Below are 13255 nucleotides of genomic sequence, written 5' to 3' on the forward strand. Positions count from 1 at the left end.
ACGAATTTATGACCTCGTAGGAAACCGTTTCATGTTTCGATTGGTCTACTTCGATCCTAAATTATGTTGTATAATGCCTAATTGTTCCCTCCGAGACACGCCTGCAGAAAATCATAGTAGTTGTATTCATCGTTATTAACTCGTGGACTTTATTTGCTGAATACAAATACTATCATTTCCTCGGGGCACGTCCCATAGAGGTAATAGGGCATTCGACGCTAAGGATGGGTTCGTAGAATATAGACAGTACAAAGAAGTCGCTTTTTTATCAGGTTTTGGGTGAGGAGCTCTCTTCTACCACTTTACTACTGAAGAACGCGGATTGTAAACCCAAAACTTGATTGGCGCAAAATATCAACCCTGTTCCCTTTTTCAACGGTTTCTTTTTTCGGAGGTTAAGCAGAGCAGTAGACACAAAAATGATTGAAGATGGCATAGTTTGCGGGGGCAGGAAAGGAGAAAAAATTAATAGCACACGTGCACCAGTATTAACAGATTTAATGTCCAATTGATTTTCAAAAATACAGCTTTTTCTTCTCACTTTGTTAACAAAAGAAAACTATCTTTGCATCTACAACTAACTATAAACCGATCAACACCATTACTGGTAAAACAAGTTCCCATTTGGATTTTTTTTCGAACAAGTGCTAAAGCGAACAGTTTCGCAAACACAATGCTAAATACCCTACAATACCATTTGACTTCCAAGTAGACTTGACGCCGATTAAAATAAAATTTCTCCTTACAAAAACCTCAGTGTCAAGCGAACTGGTTAACGAGAAGAAAGAAGTTCATCAACAAGGGGATATTGTCTTGAACCAGAACTTATTTGAGTTGGACTGTGAGCAGCCTTCCTTTTGCTATCCATGGGCACGTCGACCGCGAAAGCGAGCGAGCGCGATATATACGAGCGGCGAAGCCACGAGTTCTGTATAGCAAAGGAGAGACTGCTCGCAGTCTAAATTTGAGTTTAATTACCGGCACTAAACGTTAATTTGCTAGCCTACGCCTTCCCAGTGAGCCATTCCATTAAGGTGCGCGCTTCAGATTTGACTGTACCTGTTTCTTCTCCAACAAAACATTCTCTAATTAAATGGGGGTGATCGCACAATTAAAGATTCATTTACGTCACCAGATATGTTATGGACTGGTGGATAAAGCCAAAAAGAAGACTGGCAAGCCGTTACATATTCAATTCGGATTCCCAGACGAGGAGTTTAGAATGATGCTTTCCCTTCGTAATGTACTGTTCGCAGTAGTTACCTGGGCCAGCGATAAACTAGTGACGCACAGCAAACTGGATATCCCACTCGTAACTTGATAATTTCGTTGTCTGCACAATCTTACTTATGCTGTGTACGCTGAAAAGTCTTGTCTCTCGTGGGATTTTTCGTGGTTCACCACTCGTACATGTAATTAATTCCTGGCTAGACGTTACACTTTATCCACAGTGAACAACTTGAGTTTTCATTGGCACATGTTCCGTTTGACTTTGTCATCTACTATACATTTTTGTCTGGACTGTGTTGATAGAGCAGCTTTAGTGTTCTGTTGGTATCTTCTACAGAAGACCAAAGCCCTTAGCGTGAGTAATGGCTTTAAGGAGCCTTTCTTTCAGCTTTTCTCTGCTAGAGTACTCCGGGAGCAGAAGCACATTAAAACACGTGTGTGCGGTGGGAAGCCTGCAAGGAAAACACGATAAAATACACGTGAAACGACAGTACGACAACAATAATAATATAAATAAAGGAGAAATGTTCATTGTGACACGAGCGTGGGATAAAGAAAAATTCTGAGTCCCGATGCGATTCGAACCCATTACCTCCCAGGTACTGGGTGCTCTAGCCACTGACCTATGGAAAGACTCTAGGGTAGCTAGCCATTTACTAGGTTCATCTGTGTCATGCATACTGCTAGGAACAGCAATGTCAAAATCATCATGTGTGTAATAAATAATGAAAGATGGTAAATTTTTAAGCTCAGTGAAAAAATGATAAAGATGAAATGTTGATGAATAGTTCGACCAATTCTCGTAAGTATGCTTTTATCCAAGTTCCATTCCCCAATGAAAATCTGAATGGGAAAGGCAGGGCTCAAAATGTTTGGACAGTTGCCGGTCATACATGTTGACCAGCCAAACAACTTTTAGCTCAGTCATGTCTCGTTTCTGACTGGTCAACATAATTATTCGAAAGTAGTTATTCTTAACCGGCAATAGCAAATTAAACAAGAAAGTAGAAGGCTATTACTATGCTTTGAGAATTGAAACTGATGTGAGATTGTAGTTTATGAACCAGTCAAAATGACAGGCAAACCAAAAGTTTGTGTGGACAAATTGTCATCTTGACCGGACATTGTCCGTTGATCGGCCGTTATTCCAGTTAAACACTGAAAGGTACAATAAGCGCAATGTACCTGTCGGAATCAGGACCATTCTTGGCAATGATGAGTCGAAGCTTTGAGAAGCCGCCCACTGGGATTCTGTCACTTCCTGTTGTGAACATCAGCAGCTGCTTCTTTTGTTCCAGAGAGAAGCTGTGAACCAGTTCCCAGAACCACCTGCAAGCACATCATGCGAGTTTTGTGAGATTACTTCAAATAAAAAAAGTAAACGTTAACATCACGGCAAAACTGCCCAATCAGCTTCAATGGACCAGACTTCTAACAGCCTTATGTATATCGACTGACAACAACTTTCACTTGACTCTAGGTAAAGACGACTTCTGCTAAGGTTGTTGAAACATCAGTCACCAACAGTAGTTCTTTAATTTCAGATGATCACACAATATAAACTACTTCAAATAAACAAATGAAATTATTATCAAATTAAGGTTATGCATGTAGAACGTGTGTTGTGACTACATGGCTAGGTGTTTTTGTGAACATGGTGGTTACAATCTTGCATTAATTATACACGTCAAAAAAGTACAAAACTCTTTGGAACAAAATATTAAACAAGCAAAAACACTTAATCTTAACTTCATTTGACTCAGCCTGGGGAAAAGCCATCAGTCACTGTCCCTGGCCGTGTGTAGGCTATATTTTACTACCCTTGGACTACTAGGCTAGTTATGGTTTCAAAACCAGACAATTAATAATATTTAAAAGATTATAATACTTGATCAATGTTGAACTCTCTGTAAGCCCATTGTCATATTCAGTGGACTTCTCCAGTGCATCAAAGTCAAAATCCTAAGGAATAATATAAGCAACGATTGAGAAATATTGCAGAAGATTTTTCATACTAGATCCCATGAACTATTAGCCTGCCTAACCCATAGATGAACCTGGGACTGACACCTTAATCCCTGGGTTCTCCCTAGCCTGTGTAATTTTTCGCTGGGCGCTTATTAACTTTTCCTACCTTCAGGGTGAGCACGTATTTGGGGTGGGCACTAATTTGAGGTTGGGTGCTTAATCCAATAAATATGGTATGTGCGCAAAACTACACAGCCTGTTGTGCAGGCTAGGTTCTCCCCAGAATTCAAACCAAAAATTAATGGCTTCAGACCGGCCACCAGCTTGGATTAGATTAACTGTAGATTAACTTTCTAATAGCATATTTTCATTTGGCACTGTTACATGTCCACATTTCAACCTAGCACTAGTATTTCATATTTTGCACTGCTGTTAACCAATCAGTTTTGAGAAACATCTGTCATCACATTAATCACTTCTTTACTTAATTTGTGTACCTGGCAACCAGTCACCAGCAGCTCCACCTCATCTGGACGGAAGAATGTTTTGAGAGGAGACTCAGACACTACCATGTCAAAACCACGCTTAAAAGCCTTGAACTGCAGAAACAAGTTTTTGATAACAAAATTATTGATAGAACTTCTCATCTACTGATTATCACTGTTTGTTACATTTAGAACATATTACTTTGCTTCCTGTACAATTTAAGGATTCATCCCTACAACCTCTCACACAAAAGCGTTGTATATTAAATGTAATAGGATCCAAAGCATCTACAGTATCTTGGTACAGAACATCTAAAGATAGATGACATGTTCATGTCTTTTCATGGGAGGTTAATATCACTGGCAAGCCAGTGACAGTTTGAAAAGTCTGATTACATGTACATGTGCTATTTACCTTTGGCTTATTCTTAGATACTAACACTATTGCAAAGGAGACATTCTGTACAGCTGATCACATACTATAGTTATGAACGTTTTTGGGTTGTTTTTGTTTTTTTTTTTTTTTTTTGTTGTTGGGTGTGTTTATAAAATAAATATTTTTTTTTTTTTTTTTGGGTTTTTATACATGTACACATGCACTGACAGATATAGAGAGCATTACAAACAACAGGAGAGATATTTCACAATACCTGTCTCTCGACAGACTTGTTAAGGATGAAATCAGCATACAGATTCACAAATTCCTGAATATTAAAAACAAAATACAACTTTAACTGTTTTGGACCCAAGAACAACCAGAGTTTTCATTTTCTGCATGTGACAGGTGATTTTCACCCCCTGTGAATGTTTCCTTCACTGGCAACTTAATTTTCACTTCACTGCACTTTGGGTTGGTAAATTATGTTGATTTTGCTGCCTGTTTGCAGTCTTCTACACCCAACTGTTTTTGAAAAGGAAAACCCTGACAACTCAACTCTCCAAGTTTACTCTTTCTCATATAATTATTTTCTACATGTATAATTCACCTTACAAGAATTTGGTTTTCAGTCAAGACCTGTCTTGAGATAACAAGTTCCTTTGTTGCCATGATTCTACTTTTTGTTCTAAAATAAAGGAGCTGTAATAGTGTGTGGTTCGGCTTGGCTTGGCTCCCAGTAGTGTGTGAGAAGTGAACTTTATTTATTTGGCTTTCAATAGATAACAACCCATCAAATCGAAAAAAAAAAAAAAAAAAAAAAAAAACAGAACACAACCAACAATAGGTAAGTGAATTCATTTTTCTTTCAATATATAACAGTTCGGATATTCCCTTGAGAAATTTAAACAGTCCCTTAAGAGTTTACACCAAAAAAATTTTCAGGAGTGAAATTAGGCCCTCACTACTCTTACTATTTTACTTTAACAAGTATAATAGTTGAAAAAATGACTTAAATATTGTGACACTGCTCCTTTAGGTCTGACTTGTCAATCACCTGTCTGTTGCCATTGGTAACAGTGATCTCTGCTCCATTCTCCTTCAGCTCCTTGGTAAGTGATGAGCCAAACATGTCTGTGTATCCAATTGTGAAGTTAATCATCATCTCACTTTCTACATCTCCCTCGTAATCAAGCAGATCTTGAAGTCCAGATGCAAGACCCTGATGAGCAGAATATAAAAAGAAACTTTCACACGACATTATTTATCACCACATGATAAAATCAACTTCAAATGAGATCGGCCATGCAATTTAACTCTTTCACTCCCAGATGAAAACTTAAAATGTGGTTCTACATGTAACCTTTTAGTCTGTGAATAAAACTCAGGTGTGTGACCATTCCAATGAAAGTCACTGAGCAACATGTTTACATGGAGCTTTATGTCTTTTCAACTTTTCTTTCAACATAAAATGCAACATTATTTTTAATTTTTTTTTACTTTGATCTTTGGCACTCTTTGGAGTAAACATGCACATACATGTACATGTAGAGCAGGCATTGTGTTAAGGGCCTGAGTGGAAGGGACAGGCAGGAATGGGTACATGCAATTTGGCTAAGGTACATGTAATGGCATGTAGATGGAGCACAGTACTTATCCTTCTCACAGAGTGACCACAAGCCAAACATTTCCCTTCTGAGAAGTATCTGGGTGACAGATACAAACTAAGCTAACCAAGCAACCCACGCAACTTACGGTACATTTTGTCCCAATAGCCCTCTTAGCTAAGAGAAGCGAAAAGGGCTTTGGGCACAAAAATGAGCAACTTACAGAGTGTGAATCCTTCAGGTCCTCAAAAGTTCCTTTCTTGCCAAACAGCTTTCTGTATACAACCATCGGAAAATGCACATCTAGAATGATGTTGTTGTAGATAGCCAGGCCAAGTACCAAACCAATCAAAGAGAACTGTCCATCTGTCTCAAATGAGTTGGGATTGAACCAGCAGTAACGAGTGGCTACATCAATATTAAACATCCCTGAGAGACAAAGTGGAAATATTTAATATTTATATTATATTAGGAGTAAAAAATTTTTATTGCAACACACACAAAGAAAACAATACCGGTACTTACAAACAATACCATTACAAACGTAACACTACTTACAACATTAACACAGTAAGCTCTACATTAGGAGTAAAAATCGGCAAGTAACCAGAGTTAAATCAACTGCCTTGCGAATATGGAAGATGGGTTCCTGGGATATCCAGGGGGCCTCCACTGTGGTTCCCCCCCCCCCCCAATGGAATAAAGCTGCCATAATGTCCAGGAACGTAGAATCCTGAGCCTGGCAAGAGCTAACAAAACCCTTAAGACAGCTGACTGCATAGATGCACTTGTTGTTGGTTAACTTGGTTAAAGTAATTTACATTTACCGTAGTTATTCGGTTACATGTATAAGGCGCACGGTCTTTTCGAGGAAAATCTGTTTTTCTGTGGGAAGTTTATGGCAAAATCGGGGTGCATCTTATAGCCGAGTATTTTCGCCCAAAAAAACCTTATGACCACCATTTTACCGGAACTTACAAATAAAACAAAATAGAAAACACTTCATGTTGGTCATTAACATTTATAACATTTTTATCGATTGAAATAAAGAAACAGCAAGTTTTACATGAAGTTTATTATTGCATATATAAACAAGTTTTAGTAACAGCTGTATTTGCCAGCATTTTGTTCAATTAGACAAAGAAAATCAAACAAACCGGTAACCCCATTTAAATTAACATATAAGAAATCTTATGAAACCTTCTCTGGTTAAAAAAAGAAACAGTGAGCTATTGGCTACCAATCAGCAGCCTCTGGCGAATTGGTTTAAGACTGCAGACTGGCAGCCGAAAGCGCGATGTTTTTTAAGGATAACATTGGCATACAGATCCACAAATTCCTGACGATTTCAAGATTTTAACATCATTTTATGTAGCTTAATGTAATCTACACAATGCCTGGCCAGCAATCTTTCATCAAAACTTCCCAATTATACATGTAGATTACTTTTTTGCATTCTATTTTTTGGAGGGGGAGGGGAAGTTGATCACTGCCTCCTAAACAGAGGATTTAGAAGCAGCATGTGATAAGCTGTGTAGCACTTACATGTATTTGCAGAGGTAACTGTAAAAATTGTACTCACCATAATCAGGGTTGAATATTTCCTCTACAATCAGTTGAAAGAACTCCTTGGACACACCTCCTTCGTCAATTCCTTGCTCTCCTTCAAACTCAACATACAGCTGCTTCTTAAGATCTGATGGATTGTCTTTTGAAGTTATCTCAAGCTGGTTACAGTGTACATAAGAAATAGGGTAATGACAGTGCAATGTATATGTTGCAGTTAATTTGTTATCTTAGTTTATTTTTAACTAGTTATTTTTTTCCAACTAGTTTTTTTTATACTAGGTTAATAGGCAGAAAAAGTAAAACACCTCCACTCCCTTGATGTATCAGCCCCCGACACCACATTCTTACTAACCCTCTCCTATTATCTGCCATTATCCCCTCCCCTACAACTGTAAGTGCTATCATAACCTCTGAATTTGCTGTCCAACCCTTTATCCACTTTGCCACGTGGGAAACGTTGGGTGAACTACTATTTTTAAGACTCCAACCCATACCCCAACCCTAACCCTATTATCTACCTGGTATAAAAAAAACTAAAAAGTTAGAAAAAACTAACTAGTAGTTAAAATAAAAAAATTAACTGCAACATATATGTTGTGGTTCAAATGCATCTTTGGTTTATTTGCCGTTGTTTTAGATTACGATAATAAATTTTAGACAGTAAAAAACTAAAGATTGGTTTGAAAAATTTTAAACCAAAGTTAAAATTAATTTGAACCACAACAAACACATGTACATGTTCTGTACTTACATTGACAAGAGCATCTTCAATAAGGTGGTCTCGTCGGACTTTGAGTCTCAGGTATGGTGTTGCGTGCTGGTTCCTCACAAGACTGTATAGTAAAGTCAGCCTTCTTTCACTGTACATGCGCACCCGATTGTCGTAAAACAAACCCATACTCTTTGTAGCAGTAGAAAGAATGAAGTTGTACTTGAGAAAAGAAAACTTGCTCTGTTGCTCGTTCTTAAAGTAAGTAAAGTCACGGTCGACCTCGATTTGGTCATTTAATGGATCATTGACAAATTCTTCAAATTTAACTAGCGGCTTGCGACAGTCTGCCACATCAATGTTCAATTCCTTCAGGAGAGGGTCGTCATGATCATGATTGTTACCTGCCGCAGCTCCGTCATGGCTATCGTTCAATGTTTGATCAAACATTCCGCCCATTATACTAGCGTAATGCAGCAGTTTCATTGTTTTAGTTGCAGCCACAATTGCATCGTCGTCTTGCACCGGAGCATTACCTGTAGCACTAGGTCCTGTTAATACTTGGTATGTTATCAGCTGCTGAAGAGTTTCAACCATGCGCCTGATTTCCTGGCTTGAAAACTGTGACCAGATGTGGACTAAATTTGCTTGAAGTTTAACAGGAAGTAATGGCAGGGCTTTCAGAAAACTTGGTAGAGCCTGATCTAGATATTCTGGACTCTGTAGCATTGTGTTTTCCATAATAATCACAAATTGGTTCAAGAAGTTAGGATCCTTGCTGGCTTTGCTTGCATTGTATCGGAGATCCATTTCCAGAGTTGGTGCTAAGGCAACCAGGGAGTTTATTAATGAATTCTCAACTGAAGAATCTCCTGTCTTAAACAGGGCAGAATACATACGTCGGACAGCTTCAATGTCAACATTGCTTCCAATCTTTTGTTTTGTTGACGAGTCTAGCAAGAAACTTTTGTTTAACGATTCAGAACTAGAAAACACCACACCAATGCTGTGTACAAGTTTCTTGTAACTTCCTTCTTCCGTGCATGAGTTTAGGTTTGACAAGAATGATTTTTCCGTTAGAAATGGGACCTCTTTGGTTGGAACTAAAATAATATTAAGAAACAGTCAGTCTACTGCAAAAGAAATGTGGCCACTAACTGGTTAGATTGACATTTAAAGAATGATAACATTCAAATACAAATAACAAAAATTGTTTGACTGGGCTTTATAATTACACAAGACTATGCAACGTTGCATCCTTATGTATAACTTAGCCAATGACAACAGTAGGAATAACATCATTGTACGAGGACAACATTATTACCTTTGTGATTTTTTTCTTGCAATGGCTCACAAAGGCGAGCCTTCTTCATGAACAACTGCAAGGCTAAAGCAGCAGCGTCATCTTTTGAGGTCTGCTTTCTTCCACTGGATGCACAGTATTCATTGTTGCATTCCGCTGAGCCACACCCATCTGTTAGCTGGAAAAAATAGTTCTTGATCTTTTGCTCAGCTGCTCGTTTCCTGTATTAATTCATAGCACAAAATAAAGTAAAAATTAAAAATCAAAACCACTGCATCAAGAACCCTTTGCCTTTTAACAGAATGGAATTTTCCAGTATTGGAATAACCATTTTTTTTCAGTTGGTGAATTGTACATGTTAGCACTTAGTGACTCAAGAGCACCCCACAACTAAGATGCTTTGAAAAAAGGATCGTACATGGCTTTGCAGTAAGGCAGGCCATCCCTACCCCCTGATTTTTCTTAGTATGTCTTGAAGTCCCTAAATGGTATGCATACTGACAATAGCGAAGCGCACTGATGATGTCACAGAATTTTAACCCCCGTTGTTACTCGGACAAAAGTCAGACAAACAAACCGCTCTCCGTAAGAGCGATGTATGGCAAAATGGAGTTGGCGGGCACTTTGGAGGCATATTTAGCGATTGTTTCACGATACTATTGCCAGGTGGGCTCAGAATTCGAGAGAAAACCTAAGCTGGGCAACGTAAAAAGCTTAAAACTTGTTTGAAACAAAAGGTTTGTCAAAAAAAGCGATTATTCAAGAAATGTAATGTTTCCCCTCAGCTATTGAATGGATTATAAAGGCCCTATTCGGTGAAAGAAAACATTTATTTGTACACGAAATGCAGAATTTTCACACTGTTTTAAGTGGCTCATTGTGCAACACAACAGAGCCAACCTCCGATGTATGCCACGACAAAATTACGCAAATAAACGCTTGTCCGATCGGTCTCCTTGCCCGACCCGAATATTAACAGAGATCAATTTATTTCATTACACCGAGTTGTCGCGGCAAAATACAATTTAGACTGACGAGCCCAACTAGCTGCAGTCTTTTAAAGCAATGGGGATACATGTAAATAGCAGCTTTATTAAAAGGAAAGCCCTTCAAACTGCAACGATATATCTGATTATTACATGAGAAAGTCGTATGTGAATAGCATAATATTTTCTCCCTCTATCTTTCAAAACAGACGGCCGGCCCGGATATCACTGCCGTCAAATTCGGATGATTTCTTGTAATTGACGTTCTTTCCAGGGCCTAAATGAAGCAAACATACAAGAAGTATTCTTTGCATTTTGTCGCAATTCTATACTCTAACCAATGATAGTAATTCGATATCCGCCGCTTAAATTTCACGGCAACCTGAATAATTTTGCAGTGGGAATCAAGGTGTCATTGCCCGATCTTCGACTAATAAATGCAATTTTGGGCCATGTTTTGGACACCTTGAATCTGTTTTTCACTAACTAAAGCAAGAGTGTTTGAAATCTACCATTTTTCAGGCCTTTCGAAAGCCTCGGCCTCAAATTGAGCCTTTATAGCCTTTTTTTCTTGTCAAGAATGCGTCCTTTCCATACAAAGCCTTTGGCCAAACTCAAATTGTTGTCTGACTCATGCGGGGGGTCTCATGTGGCGAAATCTATTTTTAGTAATAGTGCGCTTCGCTATTTCCATGGTGACTAAATAACTTACTTAACAATTATTAACCAAAGGGGGGGGGGGGGTGGCAAACATGTGTCCATGATTTTTGATGTTACCATGACAACATCATAATTACAAGCAGGTCTGGCCAAAAGTTGCCATTTTTGACATTGTTCTTTCTTTTTTTCATTTTTTTTTTTAATATAATATACGTTTTGTTTAATTTTACATTCCATAAGCATTCTGGCTTGATTTTGCATTAATTTCCATTATTCTCTGACTTTCTAAGAAACTGATGAAATCCAAGATGGCAGATCCAAGATAGCAGCTCTAATGACATCAGATGATGTCATATGACGTCACAGTCAACAGAATTTATGTCAAATTGTAGAGTAAGCTAAGGGCTTTCTACTCAGTGCAAAATAGTTTCGCTACGTACTAATAGAACGAAAACCCTGGGGAGGGGTTCCATTCCCCCCCACCCACTTGTACCATGGTGGGGTACGGGTTTGCTTATACGTCTGAGGGTTAAATCCACAAATATCTCACTTTTATTTGTACTCCACAAGGTTAAGTTGGATAATAAAATAAATTTACATAATAAATTATTATTTTCATATAGATAAATATATCTTATTAGACATTAAGTGTGTAGACTGGCTGTATATTTTTACAAGTCTTGTGGTATTTTGGCAAGCCCGAAAGGGCGAGTCAAAATACAAATGACAAGTAAAAATGTATTGCAATACTACATGTACAGTCAACTCTCCCTTAACGGACACCTCTATAAGACAGACACCTCCAAAAGACGGACACCTGGTGATGGTCCCTGCCGTTTTTCAGTCATTTTACTGTAACAAAACTCTCTGTAAGACGGACACCTCTCTAAGACGGACAACGGACACTTTGAAACCGCCAACGGACACAAACAAAAAGTTATTTTTTTAGTGAATTAAACTTCGAAACTTGGTATCAACATTTTAGCATAGTACGTCAGCGCCTTTAGAATACCAAACTTACCCAATGACAATCTGCTATAACGTATTCCTTAAGCATATGGCACCAAAGAGGTAGTTTTCTTCTCACAGTATTACCGTTTGTAATGAACAAACAAGTCGAATTTCTGATGCGGTTTTTGTTCCACGTTATAGGTTTTGCTAAAGTAAGCGACTCATAACAGGCGTGTATTCGTTGTGTATAGCCGTTTAGGTTTATCTTCTTAAAATTTATGGTGTCGCGTTACCTCGACTCTCTATAAGGCGGACACCTCTCTAAGACGGACAGCTGGGGCCGGTCCCTATGGTGTCCGTCTTAGAGAGAGTTGACTGTATCACTAAAATGTCTTATAAGAAATTTATTATCTAATGTTTTCTTTTCCCAGAATGCTGACTTTCCAATGTTTTTGAATCAATTGCACACTCAAGATGAATATGGAACCTGTTAAACCCGTCTTATAGAGTACAAATATTTGTACTCCAAAAAGTGCAGTTGGATAATAATAACAGTTAATCTAACAAGTAGTTCACTAACTAGTCCCACCATCTGGGAATCCATTATGTACCACAGTACCACATAGATAAGCTTAATTTGTTCCACCAATACGTAAGCATTTTATGTAAAGTGTAAACCAAACAAACACGCCAACTAGAAATCCAAGAGTTCAATTTAATTGAAAACACATCACATTAATTCATGGTTAGCCGTACGTTGCCAAGACGATAAAAAAGGTCTGTGAAAGTTGCAGATGATAAGAAAACGCCTCGAGACTTAACTTAATGAAAACATAGAAGGATAAAGATTAAATAATAACTGATTCTTCGAGAGTGTTAGAATTAACCGAGCGTCAAATTAAGATAAGTTTAATTTAGGTCAATCGAAGCCTGTATAAAATTGTCACATGTGAAATGCACAAATATAAGTGGTACTTACATGTCCGTATTGTCCTCACCATCGGTATCTTGGCTACAATTCCTTTAGAATAAAATCAAACCATAAAGAAAACGTCGATGCACCGAAAAACAGCGTGCAAATCACGAATCGACAACAAGCACTAATCGATAAACGACCGGCTAAAAAGGGCTTTGTCACAAACATGCAAGCTCAAGTTAGCCTACCTGGACTCGTTACGGCCGCCCTTAGCATCCGATGAGCAATTATTTGTGTTCGACATAAAGACTATCTCGTGTTAAAGTGAAAATTTGTTATCTTGACGACGAGAGCGATGGCCAAAGTTGAATTCTCCTTCCAGGAAACTCATCCATGATGCTTCGACATGTCATGTGTGCTCCATGACTCAGCGAGTGGGGAATTGTGGGATATTATCTGACCCGGAGAGACTGGGGCTAGGACATGACGAAAATT

General features: G+C 38.3%; 1 protein-coding gene across 1 annotated transcript; it reads right to left on the reverse strand.

Annotated features, from left to right (window-relative positions):
- Window positions 1–482: 482 nt before the first annotated feature.
- LOC144655316 (ubiquitin-protein ligase E3A-like) lies at window positions 483–13197 on the reverse strand. Its single transcript, XM_078515538.1, has 12 exons — window positions 13009–13197; window positions 12824–12865; window positions 9269–9468; window positions 7987–9047; window positions 7249–7393; window positions 5890–6095; window positions 5117–5281; window positions 4334–4387; window positions 3696–3797; window positions 3119–3192; window positions 2416–2559; window positions 483–1682 (listed from the first exon to the last, which is right to left on the reverse strand). The coding sequence occupies exons 1-12, from the start codon at window positions 13062–13064 to the stop codon at window positions 1562–1564; spliced, it is 2370 nt and encodes a 789-aa protein (XP_078371664.1). The 5' UTR covers window positions 13065–13197; the 3' UTR covers window positions 483–1561.
- Window positions 13198–13255: the final 58 nt, after the last annotated feature.

The sequence above is a fragment of the Oculina patagonica genome, chromosome 5 (genome assembly GCF_052425735.1).
Source record: "Oculina patagonica isolate OP01 chromosome 5, crgOcupat, whole genome shotgun sequence".
In the NCBI taxonomy this organism is placed as follows: Eukaryota; Metazoa; Cnidaria; class Anthozoa; order Scleractinia; family Oculinidae; genus Oculina; species Oculina patagonica.

Excerpts from the sequence above, each read along its gene's own strand:
- LOC144655316 (XM_078515538.1), bottom strand. The coding sequence starts at position 13,064 with ATGTCGAACACAAATAATTGCTCATCGGATGCTAAGGGCGGCCGTAAC. Across the intron at positions 7,394-7,986 it reads TTGAAGATGCTCTTGTCAAT|CTTGAGATAACTTCAAAAGA; the intron begins GTAAGTACAGAA and ends CACTGTAACCAG. Across the intron at positions 4,388-5,116 it reads TTACCAATGGCAACAGACAG|GAATTTGTGAATCTGTATGC; the intron begins GTGATTGACAAG and ends TTTAATATTCAG.